The sequence below is a fragment of the Symphodus melops genome (assembly GCF_947650265.1).
Source record: "Symphodus melops genome assembly, chromosome: 10".
Classification (NCBI taxonomy): Eukaryota; Metazoa; Chordata; class Actinopteri; order Labriformes; family Labridae; genus Symphodus; species Symphodus melops.
This window is the reverse complement of record NC_136700.1, coordinates 12,268,591-12,286,429: the sequence shown is the minus strand read 5'-3', so window position 1 is coordinate 12,286,429 and position 17,839 is coordinate 12,268,591. Positions and strand designations below refer to the sequence as shown.

Sequence of the window (17,839 nt, the reverse complement as noted above, 5' to 3'; positions counted from 1 at the left end):
CACAGACATAGAGTCTGTTTGCTGCCAGGAATTTCCAAGATGCTATTCCTTCTGCAAGAAATTTCAGAATCAGTTGAGGAAACGGCCGTATGTGTTGTAGAGCACCCTAGCTTCAGTGGGGGTGGTCCACGAACTTACAAAATACAGACAACATATTAAGGGTGCGGTCACACTGGCAATCCGTACCATGCCCAAACACGCTTCAACCCGATAGTCTAGTTCGTTTGGCCAGTGTGACCGCTCTGTTCCATGCTCAGGCCCGGTAGACTTCCTTGACTTCGGAGAGGACAGAGGAGTCAAAACAGGAGTTACAAACCTTCTTTGACAACACTGATTGGAGTGTTTTTTAAGCTACATTAACAAATCTCGACAAAATTATTGACACTGTGACATTTGTGTGCCAACCAGAACCTTCAGCACATACAACAGCCTTGGTTTACACCCCAACTTAGGAAGCTGCGTCAGGCCGAGGGAGGAAGCCTACAGGAGTGGGGACAGACATAAGCAGGCCACAAACAAACTGACTAAGGAGATCAGTGTAGCTAAGAGGAGCTAGCATTGAGAAGCTAAAAACAAAACTTCTCAGCTAACGACGCTTCGACAGATTGGAAAAGCCTGCGAGACGTCCCAAGCTACAGCCCACCCCCACCCTGCAGTTAACAATAGACTGGCTGAAGACTTGAACAGCCTCTACTGACGGTTTTCACAACATGGGTCTGAACTGCATCCCCTTGAATCTGCGGGGGACCTATGCTAGGATCCTTTTTGTGGACTTCAGCTCAGCGTCATCCCGGATATTCTCCAACAAAAACTCACCCAGCTCACAATGTTGGGATCCACCTGTCAGTGGATCACCAACTTCCTGACTGACAGGAGGCAGCAGGTGAAGCTGGGAAGCATCACATCCAGCACCCGGACAATCAGCACTGGCGCCCCCCCCCCCCCGAGAGGTGTGTTCTCTCCTCACTGCTCTTTTGCGTCTATACAAATAACTGCAACTCAGTGGGGATCTGTGAAACTCTTGAAATTTGCAGCTGATGACACCCCCATCAGTCTATTTCAGGACGCTGTTTACAGACGGGAGCTGAATCCGCTCAAGACTGTGGAGATGACAGTGGACTTCAAGAGAAGCCCCCCTTCACCATTCTGAACAGCACAGTGTCTACTGGGGACTCTTTCAAGTTCATGGGACCTAAAGTGGATCAGAAAGAAGGTACAGTAGAAAATGTACTTCCTGCGTCAGCACAGCAAGTTGAACCTGCCCCAAGAGCTGCTGATCATGTTTTACACCTCCATCACTGTCTGGTTTGGATCTGCAACCAAACTGGACAGACACAGAGTGCAACTGACCATCAGGACTGCAGAAAAAAATCCTTGGTGTTGACCTTCCTCCCATCCAGGACTTATACCGGTCCAGGGTCAGGAAATGTGCAGGTAGCATCAGTGCAGACTCCTGACACGCCGGACACAAACTGTTCAAGCTTCACCCTTCGGCAGGCGTTACAGATCACTGTACACTAAAACAACCTGTCATAAGAACAGTTTTCTTCCCCCAGGTAACCCATCTGTTACATAACTGCATCTATTACCATATCTCTGGAATATATTAGTCTTTGCTATTTGTGTTTATATTGTATTTATTGTTGATATTTAATGTTGTACTTTTGTACATAGAAAGCACAGTTCCCCAAAGTTAAATTACTTGTGTGTGTAAGCATGCCTGGTCAATAATGTTTGACCGAAGAAACATTTGTTCATTGTTAAAATCTTTTTGAAAACTTTCAAAGGGGGTTTAACGAAGGATCTACCTACGAAAAAGTGTTGGTGAATGGGACACATTAAATTCCCAGTTAGAAGTGGAGTTCTTTATCTGAATAGCCTCAAACTCTGTTTGGGGTTTGAAACAATGGCATACATTGTGACATTTCCATTCTGTACTTTCAATTGTGTTTTTTGGGGGGGGGGTTTTGTACGTTGCCAAATAAGCTGTGGCCTCATTGTGATTAACGATCACTAAAAGCAATTTGCATTTAGACTGTGAACATTTGAGCAAAGCCTCTTTCTGACCTGTGACCGGCTTTTGTTCTTAGCTCATTGATGTCATTCACCTAATATGCTTGGGTTAGAGCCACAAGCACACAGTTTCAAATCATTAATGAGAGGGGTGTCAAGAAGCAATACATAATTCATTTTAAATTAGCAAAATGTTGTGTTAAGGGAGTTCTAAGAAGCCTCTTTCTGCAATATACGAAACACTAGAACATTGTAGCACCAAAGCCACAGTCTTATTGGTGGAATTAACAAAATCAGAAAACAACATTGAGCACTGGATTAGAGTCGGACAGGCTGTGCCATATCCCACCCAGCTGGTGGAAGAACTAAACAATTCTTAGAAAACATGAAATACAGCCCTGCCATCGCCATCAGTATTATGATAAGCTGCTTGAATGCCATTGTCTCACACCACTTTCATGTAGGAAAAAAAAGTGTCCGATCTCATTTAGGGCCATACTAACTTTCATGTTTTTGGTAAAAGACATGCTTTCACCTAAAGCAAAGAGTGAAAGGAAAAGATTGAGGTGGTTTATTCATGAGATTCACATCCTGTTCTGCCTTATTATCTCTGTCTTTCAACAGAGAGAGACACTGTGATAACTATTGTGACTTTTTCACTATGGCAACATGCACACAAGATTAATATTTCTCCAGTCATTTATGTAAGTGTTCATGATTCACGGGTCTTTAAACAACTGGAATATTTCAAGAACACACAGAAATGTTACATTATTTTAATCACTTTCTCAAAAAAGGAATAGTCAACTCATAATGAGGTTGTTTTTTTTGCCGCTGCAGTATTTAAGATTATGGGTTCCTCCATTTCAATGAAATCTTGGACAATCATCTATGACTTTGTAAATGTGTATCTACTTTGCATTTAACATTGAGGCTCTGGTGGAACATGCTTATCTTGTAAAATGCACTCAGTATGTGGACTGCACTCAGTAGTTTATGAATAATATCTAAAGGTTAAAGATGCTCAAGTGTTCCTCATCCATTCGGTGGTGGAATAAACTTCCAAACTCCATTCTACCTGCAGAGTCCCTTTGCCCCTTTAAGAAGAAAACTAAAGACCCAGCTCTTTCATGAACACCTGCGAAATTATATAAATGATAAAGATAATGACAATGGTTTTGTTTGAAAAAGGATAGTTTTAGTCATGTTCTCAAGGTTGTTCTTCGATGTGCGTACGTGGACTCAAAGGCGCGTCCCTTTATTTTTGTTTATTTGGATTATCAATTTTGCCTGTCTTTGCCGCCTCCTGTTCCTCCATCATCCTCAACTGCTCGCCGCTATATTGTGGCTTGTAGAGATAGCCACGAATATCAGATTTGAGCACAAGACCTTTAAAATCCCCTTCATCCACATCAGTTTGGAGTTATAACATATTTTTTTCATCATCGTCGGGGCTTTCCCCACAGAGCCTGTTAGCGTTAGCTTAGCTTCCAAGCAAGAAAGCGGATGTTGCTTTTAGATTCTGGCAGTGAGGTCCCGCCCACAGGAAAACTATAGGTCTATAATAGGTCTGTAGCTTAATTGGATCGAAAACAAGAGGAACTAGTGACGTAGTCTCACCCCCTCTAACCACAGCAGCCTCCAATGTTGCAAAATGATGCTTTGCTTCATCTGATGCTGCTTTTCACACAAGAAACACAGAGTTTTCCTGTTTCAGGGTAAAATAAGTGTGTGATGCAAACTGTGATTAAATGCATATAAAACAAATACATTATTTTCTTGTAATTATATATATATATATATATATATATATATATATATATATATATATATATATATATATATATATATAAGTGGTAATACATTACATCTTTACTGTGCACACACTCATCTTAGACTTCACATATTGTTTTACATTCATGATCCTGCTTAAATAACAAAAAAAAATGTGGCTTCTGACAGATTTCCTTTTGCCCATGATTGTCTATATCTCACCTTGACATAATGACACCAGAACAAGTGCAACACAACTGAAGTATACTAGCATAAAAACAAGCCGAGCACCTTCAAGCAAGCGTTAACAGAAGCAAAGCTTGCAAGCCCTCTTAATATGTTGTACCTGCTGAAGCTATGAAAAAAAAAAAAACAACACAATAACATCCAAGTGAGGAAATGTTTTGACCAGGAGGAGCACTAAGGCCCAGTGGAGTTCTTTGAACTACTGACCAATAGGAATGCTACTACAGTGAATTTAGAAATAGAGAGCTTTCTCTTGCAGGATCAAATATACAGCAGTAGCCCTCATGGATGTCATCATCCTTATTAAGTTTGTTTGAGACTTGTTGAACTGTTGAAATAGATTATTTTGTTAGGAGGCTCTACACACATACTGCACACATGCATGCAGGCCTACTAAAGGCATGTGACCCCTCCATAACACACACACACACACTCTCACACACTCTCATTCTTGACATGTCGGTTTTGTACCTTCAGGCTCGTGTTGGGAGTGGAACGTGGTTCTCTGGCGGCATCACTGCGTCCGTTCCCCTGTGTGCGTCCTTGCTCAGCTCCCATCCTCCAGGATTGTCTCCGTGTCTCCTTAGCAGAACTCTCCCACGTAATGCAATTTCTTGGCACTGATGCATGCAACCCTGCAAATGGATAATTCAAGCATGTGACCTACTTCTCATCATCAGCCCTAACACAGAAACATGTCTGCAGCAGCCGACAGAGGGGGGGAGTGACACAGGACCACTCCAACCTTGTAAGAGATCTCAAGACTTCGCCGTCGGAGTCGACTTGGCAGAGATCCAGGTGACGTTTGATTTATTTATTTTTTAATTTCAGAAAACAAAAAATAATTATTTAAAGTATTCAAATCTCAAATGTAAACATTCCTACATATCATAATAAGTGTTTATGTCACATGACAAAAACAATGAATCAATTCAGAAATTTACTGAAAGCACAATCCTCATTCTTAAATCTTTATTGTGCAGTTCATTTGCTTTAAGATTGCTGTGAAATTCAGTGGCTTTTCAGACTGACAACACGTGTATATATATATATATATATACATATATATATATATATGTGTGTGTGTGTGAGAAAAGTTCTATGACCAGGGTTGATTGCAGTGCTACCCTTAAAAACCCTCAAAGCAAAGTAGGTGTTAGTATTAATGTATCTTTTAAGTATAAGCCACTGATGTAAGTCTAAGCCAACACCTCTACACCTGCTTAGACAGCTGGAGGAATGCAAGAAGTTGAATCACTGTTTTTTTTCCGGTGAACCAAAAAAAGCAGAGCAAACTTTTTGAAGTGTAACTCAGCCAGCACTTGGAACTTCTTGCAAACTCCATTACCTCTGTGCATTTATTTTTGGCTCTAAGACACATGTGAGTGATGTAAATATTGATGTTTGATCTATACAGAAGGAAAAATGGCTACTGTGTTCTGCACATACTGAGAGTTTGGAAAGAGAACGCCACAATGGTTGGACGATGTTTAGACTCTCTAGACCTTTTCTTTTCTTTTCTTTTTTTTTTAAGCTCCAGGTGTTCCTTAAAGTGTTTCCTTAAGTATACATTTGCAGCAGGACATTCCTGAGCTAAACTATTCTGTTTCCATGCAGTGTCAGTGACCAGAGGCAAGGCATGATTGTGCCACCCTCAACTGAGCTGAGCTACTGACTTTACCGTCCACAGGGTGACTCATTACATAAAACACTCACATATAGCTTAAGTGTAAACAAGGAGTTGCTGTTGGTGTCATTGATTCCATTGTTATGTTTGACTCAGTCCAGATAAGAATTCTCACTGTTTGAGGACCTGATCCCCCATGTTGCTACCACAGCAGGTGCATCACTTTGACAGCGGCCCACTTTCTACTTAGTTATTTTTTTCAGGTGTATTTAATTTTTAAAGCTTGTTCCTTACATTTACACAGGATGGTTTTTTTTGTGTGTGTTTTTTTATTAGTTAAATACTGTAAAAGTGCACAGACAGGAAGTGCTTGAGAGTTGTTGTTTTTTTTATAACAGTGACACAGCTGCAGAGTGTTATGTGAGGCAATGAAGGCGGCCACTTATTGAAGTTACAGTCAATTTGGAAAATGCTGGGAAGTTATCCTTTAGACCACAGTATTGGTCTCATAAAGCATAGTATAGCTAAGTGGTACATTTACTTGTAATAAGCATTGATGTGTTTACTGCGAAGGAAGGATTATTGATATGCTAATTTTTTTCTTCTGCGACTATTCACTTCACTTCATTTCATCCTGACTGACCTCTTTCTACCGCTTTCTATGGTTCTTTCTTTCTAACCCCTCACATTGGCTTATTCCATGTATTTCCCCCTCCTCCCCCTCATTACATTTCCAGTAGTCATGTGATGGGGGGGGGGGGGGCTGTTTCTGAGTGCTACCAACACCATCACCAACTCTGCCATTGATGCTGCCACATGTAAAAAGTCTGCATGTCTCCCTCAATGATTTTTCTGTCTGAGAGACGAGAGCAGACCAAAAGGAGCTGCATAATCGCAACAGGTTTGACCTACTTTCATGCGATTAGACCAAAGAAAGGATTCTAGGAAGCAGCTTTAGCAAAAAAAAAAAAAAAAGGAACAGCAAAAAGAAGTCATTGACGCCTCTTTCTCGCGGCATCAAATAAATACCATTTATTCTGTGACCATTATGTAATGTCTGGTAATGAACATTGTTACTACAGCAGAGTGGAATTGGATATTACACCCACCTGCCCATCAGGTTAATAGGACGGCTACACAGCAAGACAAATCTTTGCAAGACTTACGGTGCAAATTAACTCGAGGACCACTTGTTTTTTTTTTGTTTTTTTTAAGCAAAGTTCTCATAGAATAAATAGCCACGCTTGTTCAAACATGTACCATCCTCATGCTGCATAATCTTCACTCTTATAGAATTATTCATCCTTTTAAGGAACTAAAATAGACACACTGATATTAAAAAACGCAACATGGTAACTGTAACTAAGGATGATGAAAGGCTTTGTGTAGATTGTTGTCCCAGAGAGAGAGAGAGAGCGCCCCTGAACAGTATGGAAGGATGGATGCTCTTCATCTCAGTCTCTTGTCTATACAGTGTATACTCGTGTCATGTAAAAGAATAACAGAAATGTATTCAATACCCAACCAAAATCAAATTGATTCTGTGATCGAAGCCCCTGCTGAGCCATATATTAGTAATTACTCGTTTCTGCTATGTTCACTTGTTTTTCCAAACAAGTAGCCTTTGAAGGCTGCTTGTAATCACTTTGAATAGAAATGTCACCTACACTGGATAAAACAAGCATTGGGTGGTCTTACAAATAAATACATGTAAGAAATTAGCATTGTGAAGTTGTTCCTTTCACAAGTTCGATAAAACACCAAATACAACTTATTCAATTTGGAGCACTTAACTCAACATCTAGGCCCACTGTTGCTCACCTTCTTCATTACCTTTTTCTTAAATATACCATAAAAGCATTTTGTTATCCATCTCAACCTGCGGAGTTAAGAACGAAGAAAAAATAAGGCTTAACTGCTCAAAGGTCAAGACACTCATTCAACACACACTTTGATTTATGACAATGAATTAAAGCCCCTCAAATAGAGGAGAAGGTCATACACCTTAAGAAATGTTTGGTTGATGTTTCGGGGTGAACAGAAGTAGCCTGCTATGTTTTGAGCTCAACCACTATACTGAGGCCAGCTTGAATGAGCTTTACACATTTGCTTTGTTTTCTAATTACAATGACAGCCAACTTTGATACACTGCTGTAGTCTAGTTTCCTAGGTGACTGACATATGGAAACAAATGCAGCCTATAAAAAGATGTGAGCAGAACAATACAGTAGGTCCTCAATTAGACCTTTTGAGCGATCTGATAGTATGTAAACACAATCCTTTATTCTACAAGAGAGACGACCCTTCAAGCATATTTAAGATATGTAAAGATGCTGATGCTGCTTTCAGGCTCGCAGCCCTGGTACCCCTTAGGTAACCAATAAAGCTTTATGGTCATGCGGAGTGTTTTTTTTTGTGGTTTTTTTAAGATGCTTCTAAAAATAAATAACGCTTCGTTTTTTGGCTTAAATTAATAGCCAGGGTGTTAAACAACAATTAAACAATGGTACCGATTTAGGGAGTCATGTTTCCTAAAAGGTCAAGTCGTGGGCGAAGTCACACCTCTGTCACACACGAAAATAAGCATGATGACTTTCATATTTAAAAAACACTCATTATGTACTATCAAGTAAAAACACCTCAGCATTTAAGGTCTAAAAAAAATTTAAAAAAAATTTAAAAAAGAAAGGCAACACTTACCCCAGTGTCTTGAGAAACTGTCGCCTACTATTCGAAAACCAAAGATTAAACAGCCAATTGGAAACACAGATGACCTCCTTTCAGCCCTCTCCGGTTAAACTTCTCACGTGGATGGGAAAGGAAGGAAAGGCGAAGCGCCGACTCTTATCATGAATACTCCGAGACGGACATGTACCTTCAGAGTTCATTTCCAGCCGACTTGTCGGTGACTCTCGGGCAGACTAGTCCAAATCAAGAAGGTCTATTTATCTCCTCAACCATGTCTCGACTTGGTGGACATCTGCAGTAAGGTGCCGCTCGGAGAAGTGGTGCGTTCAAGTGACCACACTGCTATAGTAGCCTACACGCTTTCCCTGCTCTTCCTTTCTCTCTCCCTTTCTGTCTCCCGCCCCCCTGTCTCCCTGTCACTTTCTCTTCCTTCCCTCCCTCTTTTTCTTATGTCTGTACAATTCAACTAAGCTTTATTTGAATCATATGGTAGTAACAGTGGCATGCCTTTTTTTAAACGCTTGTTCTAGTTCCTATTATGAAATGAACAGGTGTCCTTTCTTTTTTCAAAAAGCTTAAAATACATACTGATCCCATGTTGTTAACCTTTTACATAATTTGATCACGGAGCCTCCTGTCTTAATCTCTGAGTCATGGTCATTCATTTGTTTTTTTTTTTCTTCTTTCTAAATGTTGATTTGGTTAATTTGGTGATGATAATACAGTGTCCTTGTTCACAAAAGTGAAACTGTATTATGCTCAAACCACATTTAATAGGCTACTGGCACATGATGAGGTTTTTTTTTTTTTCTTTCAATTCTTAACTTCAAGCCAATATTACCCGGTATGAGTAATACAAGTCAGCATTAAGGTCAGCTATTTTTTTCTGTTGATTAATGAATTAATGAAGTAACTTGATTTGCCTTTAGGGACAATATGAGTAAAGGCCACAAGATTGTGGCTTCTAGGTCTTTTAATTCGTAGAAATAGGGCCATTTTTAGCGGGATGAGCTATCACCAGTTTTTGTGAAGAAACAGACTACTGAGTAGAGAGTAAATAAGTGTATGCTTTTCGGCAAGACAACATCATAATTGTCAAATTACTACTACAGCTAGCTTTTGATTCTGGCCAGACATAACCAAAATGTCAATGCCAAACTTTAGGCTTGGGAAGGGTCGTCCATAAACCATCTGCTCAAGTCACATTTGCTACGTCCACTTCTTACAGTATATAAAGTCTTTGATAACTATCTGGGTGTGTTGCATGGAAGTCTGTTAAATAGAAAACATCAGCGAAACCTTGGTGGTCGTTTATGTAAGCTCACACACAGTAATACAGACATCCTTGACCCATCTACATACTGTAGGACAAAAAGAAAATCCCTTGAGTTGAGATCTGGTTACATGTTGTGTTTCGAAGCACCTGCCTTTGCTTTGTTTCCGCTCTCATTCTGGTTTCTCCTGACATCTGTCAAACATACTTACCTTTTATTCCTTTATTCTACACAACGACAAACACAGACTTAACAGATATCTTATTTTGAAAATAATTCTAAAGTATGTATGGTTAGTCTAATTGAATTGAATTGTTTGGTGTAATTAAGTTGATCTTCTTGCGGATACTAGTCCTGATTATGACTTACTGTTGTCGTTTTTGTCCAACCATGTCTTTATCTAAGGAAGGAGTCAGTGAAAGTAGGAGCCTCTTAAGCTGTGTGCTGCAGCTTAACGCCAGTCAAATGATTGGACCACTCGAGGGCAAAAAATATCAGAGGTTGGAAATGCTGTTCAAATTGAAGCAAAGGACAAGTTGTCTTGCTCAAAGTTGTTGTGCTCTTCCATAGAAGTCTTTGTAATTTGGTAATTGGGACAGGACGACCTGAAATTTTTAATGTTTTTCTTTTTTTGCCACATGTTGGCTGTAATTCATTTTTGAATTATGAGCCATTTTTCAGCATCATGCTGTATTATCAGCTTTGTGTTGATATTTTTTTGTGTTTTCTGCTTCACAACAAATGCTCACCTTAGCCTTCTCGTCAAGATTTTATTAAGATTATTTTATCAGGACGCATCAAGTGAATCGTGTGGAAAAAAAAAAGTAATAAAAGCACATGTCCACCCTGATCCTCTTTGAGAGAATAGGTTTCCTGTGATGAAACATTTGATTTTCCCCATTTTGTGAACTGTTACTCCTAACCACATGTTCTATGACAAATGCTCTTCCTATGATGCATCAGTCAGAGAGAATCAAGGTGATTTAATTTGTAATCTTTATAACACCTCCATGGAGTTCGATAGTGTGACTGGTTCTTTGGCTCATTTATAAGTTTCAGTGTCATGTGATTAGATATGGATTACAGCTCATTGTTGATACCATATGGCAAACAGACAGCTGGTTTACATGTATTTAAATAGCATTTGTCTTCCTTGTACACTACAGTTTGCTACATGTTTTCAGCTACTCAATGGTTCAAGTGTAATTGACGTCTGACATATTTTTACGGTGAAGCCAGTCATGGAAATAAAAAGGTATGACCCATGTAACAATTACAGAACACAACTATAGTGGGGAAAAATGTAAATGTAAACTGCTTATCAGATAGTATTTGCATACTTTGTCAAACTGGTAGATGGAAGGAGAAGATCTACCTTTTTTTTTTTGTTTTTTTTAAACTACTAAAGGTTATTTCCAATGGCTTATGGCAATTCTCTATTTGTAGCTCTCATGGTGAGAGTAAAAGTTTGTGTTCTGTTACACAATATTCATACACCTGTGTGTTCAGGCTTTTCTCTAATGTTCTAGTCAAATGTTAGTCAGGTAGTGTACACACTATGAACAGCCTGTAAATGACGTATGCACAGTGGATCTGCAACATTCACTTTACACTTTCAGTTTTATTCAAATGCACTAAACTGCTTTTGCTGGCACTCACAGCTGTTTTTAGAGTGTGTGTGGAATATTGCTACTGTTTTGCTTTTGGCTATATACTTCCCTTGCACATTTTGTGTGAAGAGAAAACGTTAAACAAAAGCTTTAGCCAAGCAGAAAATAAATAAGCATCAGACAGCATTATTTATTTCAAAGCATATACCCACATACTGTCTGACCCAACTAAATGAGATCAAATCTGACACTAAAAATTACAAATTGTTTAGATAATAACCAAACAAATCTTATAACATTAGTGTGAAAGATGGCCACAGAACAAGACAGGACACATTTGCAGCATTAATAAATCTTATTATTCAACAATATTCACATTACAACATCAACACTGCTCTGCTAGTGACATGTTTTAATAATCCCAATATATTGTATAGTTACTTTGTAATACATTATTGAGAGGCACTTCCAGTAATTCTGGCAATAAAGGAGCTACAGTATTGTGTCTAAATTACAAAACAGTAAAAATAAATATTTTTCTAAAAGTTTTTTTTTTTTTTTGTCATAATATACTCTAGAATCTGTACAGTATATATTGTTTTATATAAAGTCAAACAATGTCTCGAAATAAAATGTCAAATATTCACTTGAACAAATACTGGTGAGTCACACGATCTCTCCATCCTGTAGGTATTGCTACATGTGTTAAGTGCAAGATACTGGAGAGGATAAAAGAATGGATTCTGTGTAGCATCTGCTATAGTAGACAAAAACTTACCAGCTTTGTTTTTCTTGCTTTTAAGGTGTTAAAAAAAATGTTTGTTTTGGTTTCCCTTGTGAAAGCAGAAGGAAAGCTGATGCCTATAGCGTTCAAACAATGTACAGTACATACTGTACATACATACATACATACATGTGAAAATCTTATGGCACAGGAGCATAGCCTACCTTTTAGAACGGCTGTAACAACAAACAAAACAAAAAAGGAATGTTTTTGGTTTAAACCATCAAAAGAAAGTACAAGGGCTTCAGTCTGAGAACAGAACAGTTCTATTGTAGTGCTACTGTGGCCTATTGACAAGGCATTGAAATAAAAACAGACACTTAAGATGTGAGAAACTCCCTTTCGTCTGGTGGATGAATGCTAACAGATCTCGATGTTGCTTTAATCCACCCTGTATTCACACAAGAAATGCTACAAAGTAAGTGCATATCCAGACATCCTCATAGAATCTCAATAGAAACAAGAAGCATGCTAAATTTAGGGAACAGTTTGTGCAAATCACAACAAAAATAAAACAAAGTTTCTTTGGTTTGCACAAGTTAAACCAGTGTGCCACAATCCCTTACTTTAAAACCACTGAAAAAAACACTGAAACTTGCTTGGTAAAACCAGCATGATTAAGTTGTAGACCCTGTACTTGTGTTGTTTCATGCCTGATTTTGTTTTTTTACAACAAAGACTTTGTAAAACAAGATTAGCAGCCATGAGATTGTCGATGTGGACTCAGAACAAAATGTTTAAAATAACTGAGCTTTGATGCTTTGGTGGCCAAGAATTATTACCTTTACATCAGCATGATACAACATTTTGTCAAAAAAGATTCCTGTCATTGAGAGCTGGCAGATAGTTGATACTACCTGCAACTACAGAAGGTCAATATTAAAAGCTTCACCCCTCTGAAAATGTTTTTTGTCTTTTTTCTTTCTTTTTTTTGCAGACCTCCCGTGGTTTGACTTCTCCTCTGGCTGCAGTTATGTACAGGTGTACTCTCGGGTGTGTTTGTACACAGTGACATCACTGATGGGTGCGGTTACAACTAAAACATCTGTCTACTCCCTGATGTTGCAAGTCAAAGGTAAAAGAAATGGCACTGGAAAAAAAAATCAGACTAAGTGAAAGTTACAATTGGATAATACAAAAAGTTTACGATTTTTTTCACGCCACTTTTATGAATGGTCAAATAAATAAAAGAGTGGCCATGCTGCAAACAATGTTGCTTTGTTTCACTGATATTGATGTGGCTTATTAACTCTCCAGTCTTGCATTGGTTGTCGCTAATTTACACACACAATAACAAATCTATGCAAGCTCTCGGTATAGATTAGTGTATATCAACCAACCAATAAGATTGGCCTTAACTGTAGCAGTGATGTTGTAAAGTGATGCAGTGCATTTTTAAATGAATCTACACCCAATTCATGCAATGCATATAAAATAATACAAATTTATGTGAACTTTGATGATCTAATATACTACACATGGTTGTTTTATCGTGAAAAAGAATAGCAGAAACAAAGTGTGTAGCTGGGGTGGAAATCTAAAATGTCCTTAAATGAAAAGCCTACATTATTCATTATTGTTAAAATGATGTGTAATTAGGAAGAAAAAAAAAACCTTGCAAAACCGCTGTATTGGTCCTTTAAGTTTACAGAAATACTGAAACCTGGTTTTGTAAAGTCTGACAGTGGAAACTTGTCCAGAGGACCAATTTCATTTATCGTACTGAAAACCCCCTGTAGGTCGTACAAATGCAAAGTTGTAAGGTTTTGGACTGTTCAAAACATCACAGCCTTGATTGCTGCACTGTAGAGATCACAGTTAAGAGAGGCAGGGAAGACGGGAAGCATCAATTGTGACCGATTCAAGCAAGCATATATTCCAGAGATAAGAGGAGAAGCATGGGATATTACAAGTGTGAAGAAAGAATCAGTTGCACATTAGATTTGAAGTGATGCAGGGATGTACTGTATTTACAGTGCATGGAGCACACGCTCATTCACGTGTGCTCAAATAACTGCTGTTTAGAGGAGGCTTGATTGCAGTCGTGGTTATTTTTAGAATAACCCTGGTTCGAAAGCTACGTCACTGAACAAAGCTTTAAAAAAAATCCCCACTGAAAGACCACAGTCAATGCATAACTTGACCGACAGATGTGTGGATCAGCCGTTATGAGCTGGTGTTTACAGATCCTGGTAAATGCTACAAGTAGTCATGACAAGCCAGTGCAAGGAGAGGCTGTTGGAAGACATTTGGTCAAGCAGGTCTCATGTAAATCGAACTGTCTTGCAGAATTTGATACATACAAACTGCTGTAATTTGTGTTGACAAGTAAGACACGCATTGTTTCTTGGGTCAGATATCGCTCTGCCCTTTTCCTTTTTTCTATGTCTGTGTAAACCCCCCCCCCCCCCCTCCCTCCTCCAGAGAGTCATGTTACTTAAACATTACATTGTATTACAGATTATGAAGCAAAATCCAATTCCAATAAAACTATCAGACTTTGAACACCTATTAAGAGCTCTCAGCTCGAACTGCACACGAACAATAAGCTCAGGGTTTGGTTAGTACAGGCATTCTTATTCATCGCAGTAAAAACAACCGCTGCACCCTTTTGTAAGCACAGGGAATAAGTAATGAGCGCTGCACAGTTCAGCCCTTTTTTGTACAATGGGCATTTTGATAACAGTGCAATGGATACAACTGAGGATTTAGACAGCATAAGGGTTATCAAAAACTCTAATTGAGTTGAGGGAACTGGGTCACAGTAGGGCAAGTTCTGCCACTAAAAATGTTGTCTTCAAACAAGCCTGTCTGTTTTCATCCATTGTTTGTTAATTGTGCCAATTGGACGAGTTACATAATGTGTTTAGGATCATTACTGGATCTTTGTACTTCTGTCTTACTCTCATTTTGATAGATATTTTTATTGTCAGTGTTAAAAAGCGGTTACCCTCCTTGAAAAGTTTTGTGAAAGGGTTTGAGAAACGGTGTTTTTTTTCTGTACAAGAATGTGCCCATGTTCATCAGTAAGCGGAGACACAAAGAATTGTTAAATCTCTGAATGAAATTCCCCCAAGCACCCATTTGCCTCTCCATTGTCAGATCATATACATTGTACTGCAGATCCCTTTCGGACTCATAAATGTGGACCATCATATGGTTTTGAATCGGACTAAACATGGCTCATCTTCAAAGGGTTACATCTAAAGGAATCTGCTGAAATCTGGGAAAACGTATAAAACCTCTCTGACCTTTCATATGCAGCTTCAGGTTGAGCTAAAGGGCTTTTTGCTCTCTTCTTTCTTCTTTCATTACTAAGCCTCGTTACGACAGCTGTTCTGCTTGTTCACGCTTCCCTTCATCACCCCCCCTCTAAATCTAGGTGGACATCAAAGGAGAGAAACAACAGTACCTGTTAGCTGTGTGCTAAATTATTAGTAAGAACTACAAATGGAGGAATAAAAAATTAATTGGCCATGAGTGTCCCTTCCATGAAATAAGATTTCAATCGAGCTTTCAACAGGGATTTTTTTTGTTTTCTTGTAAAAATCCTTCTGCCTATTATACTTACTTGGAGTAAGGAGGATTTACTACAGTGAACTCAAGGAAAACGAAAAAAAAAAAACCTGACAGTGTCACAGAGGATTACAGACAGCAGCATTTACGATTATGAGGCTTGCACTTGATTAACTCTAAATCTGACTAATTGAGGCGCTGCTTTAGCTCAGTTGGTAGAGCAGGCGCCTCATGTACAGAGGCTACTGGTCACGGGTCTGACTCCCGATCATGATGCTGTTTGGTGAATGTCATATAAGTCTTCATTATACTTTTTTGCAGCCCAGATGGTTTTCTGTGTTTTTCCATGGCTGAATTTTATTTTAGTTTGAATAAATTTGTCTACATTGTTATGCAACAAATTAGATTACATTTTATTTAATTTTGGTCTGGAAGTGGGCACTTTAAAATGTCTTATTGATGTAAATCCTCTTGGGGGATCGTGAGCTGTGAGTCAGCACTGGACCGAGCCACTATGGCTTACTGGATTACTTTTTGAAACATGTGGCCTACATACCAGGTCATTATTTAAAACGCATAAAAGAAAAAAAAAAGCTAATTCATTGCAGTGAAAATTAGCAAGCATGCTGGGAGTTTTACATAGAATGTGTTACTTATCAATACACATCACCTTATTACCAAGTTTTGTGTCTTGCAAGTTGTTGTTTTGTTTTTCTTTCCTGGAATAAACGCTACGATACTCTTTGTTTTATAGCAACTGAGTGAGCAGACAAAACCGTACAAAATTGTGGTATACAGAATAGTGTCATCAATAATCTTGTTTCACGTGAGTTTCCCTTCACACAGAACCACAATGTCTCTGTGAATACCATTAAGTCAATACTGTCTTGACCAGTACAAAAAAAAATAAAAATCAAGCTTCGAGTAAAGGAGTAAAGGACCCTGCATGTCTGTTTTGTTCCCCTTTTTTCTACAGTTTGGTACCTTCCTGAGTTGTGTGGCCTGGAAACTATAGGTGTGCTGAACCGGAGTTTAGTAACAAAAGACTGAGAGAAAATACGCGACTAAAGTTAGACATTGTTGGACATGAACAAAAACTTGTATTGTATGTTTTTTCCTTGAGCGAGAATTAAGCTTTTACAGCAACAGGCTTCTTTGTTTAACATCCTATCTGATCTGAAAATGGAATGTGTCTCTACGGTACTGTAGTAGACTGTGTGTTTGTGTGTGAAGCTTGTGTGGGTGTATGTCTGTATACACAATGTACTACAACTGGCCCTTTTTCCCCTCTCCCTGTGAAATCCACATGGCTGAGCCTCAGTGGACACAGCTTTTTCCCTGGCTTTCATCTCATTGTCTTCAAGGAAAAGGGGCTTGTTGCACATCCTTAACCAGCTGGGTGTCTCCACAGTGCGCTGACAGCATGGGAGTAACAAAAAAGGTGGGGGCATCGGGCCTCGTGACAGTGTATTAGTCACTGGTGGAGTGAATCTGTGAATGAGCGAGGTTGGCCCATAGTGCAGGATAGGCAGCCTGGGAGGGGGCACCAGATCCAGACTGAAACCAACACAACAACAAATAAACAAATACAGTCCAATCAATCACTCACTTTTTCTTATTCTTTTGCAGTCACTTCTTCGTCTGCTAATCTCTACTTTCTCTCCTTGACAGATGAACTGGGCATGCATCATCCCTGTTCTCAAATCCAGGTTTTGTTAGGCACATATTACCCAAAACATCTTCTACAGTGTTGTGTCAAAGTGATGTGCTGGCTACCATATCAAGAGTTTAGTTAGAAAAGCAACATTTTTAGACAACATACAGAATACTGGTTGAAGAGAAGGTTCATTATATCACTCTGGTTCACCTTCTACAGTATATCCCCTAAAGTCTCTGATTGCAGAAGGATTTCTTCTTCTCCTCCAGTCGGTACCTCTTCCCTGTCGTCAAAGCCTTCGGGTGACTCCTCCTCTTTGCTTGCTTGCTCTTCCTCTTCCTCGTGAATGGCTGTGATTGGATCAGTTGTGCTGCTGATGCAGTTCTCCTCTTTCTCTGCTTCCTCTGTTTCTGCAGCTATGACCCTCTTCCACATTTCATGGTTTTCCAGAAGATGCTGTGTGATTTGGCAAAACACTTTTCTTCTGCTCACCTTTTTTGTTTCTTGCCGCTCTGTATGACACAAAGCCAAAAGTTAGACAAGCTACTTAGTTACTGAGCTACTCAGTTCATCATTTTTTCTTGCCAAGGGATGAATGAAAGGATTGACATTGTTAGCTTAGCACCAAAAGTGTAAACAGGGACAAATAGC

General features: G+C 39.0%; 2 protein-coding genes and 1 long non-coding RNA gene across 7 annotated transcripts in view; 1 reads left to right on the top strand and 2 right to left on the bottom strand.

The window, feature by feature from the left end:
- The window catches only part of LOC306830814 (solute carrier organic anion transporter family member 1C1-like), a gene marked incomplete at its 5' end in the record, with an annotated part of 34,905 nt that extends 17,683 nt beyond the window's left edge, over positions 1 to 17,222 (bottom strand). For 2 of the 3 annotated variants that reach the window (XM_079354514.1, XM_079354515.1), the window contains 2 exons: positions 4,504 to 4,667; positions 17,141 to 17,222. In XM_079354514.1, the coding sequence (XP_079210640.1) occupies positions 4,504 to 4,667; positions 17,141 to 17,222 (246 nt within the window). Of the gene's footprint in view, positions 1 to 4,503; positions 4,668 to 8,359; positions 8,668 to 17,140 lie in introns of those variants that run through there. The other variant, XM_079354516.1, reaches the window with a different exon arrangement.
- Positions 4,546 to 5,742, top strand: LOC306830817. The gene is made up of 3 exons (XR_013780014.1): positions 4,546 to 4,633; positions 4,713 to 4,830; positions 5,650 to 5,742. It is a non-coding gene; the product is annotated as an uncharacterized lncRNA (long non-coding RNA).
- The window catches only part of LOC306830813 (cGMP-inhibited 3',5'-cyclic phosphodiesterase 3A-like), a 54,563-nt gene continuing 48,291 nt past the window's right edge, over positions 11,568 to 17,839 (bottom strand). For 2 of the 3 annotated variants that reach the window (XM_079354509.1, XM_079354513.1), the window contains one exon: positions 11,568 to 17,700. In XM_079354509.1, the coding sequence (XP_079210635.1) occupies positions 17,402 to 17,700 (299 nt within the window). In that variant the 3' untranslated portion in view covers positions 11,568 to 17,401. The remainder of the gene's footprint in view (positions 17,701 to 17,839) is intronic. The other variant, XM_079354510.1, reaches the window with a different exon arrangement.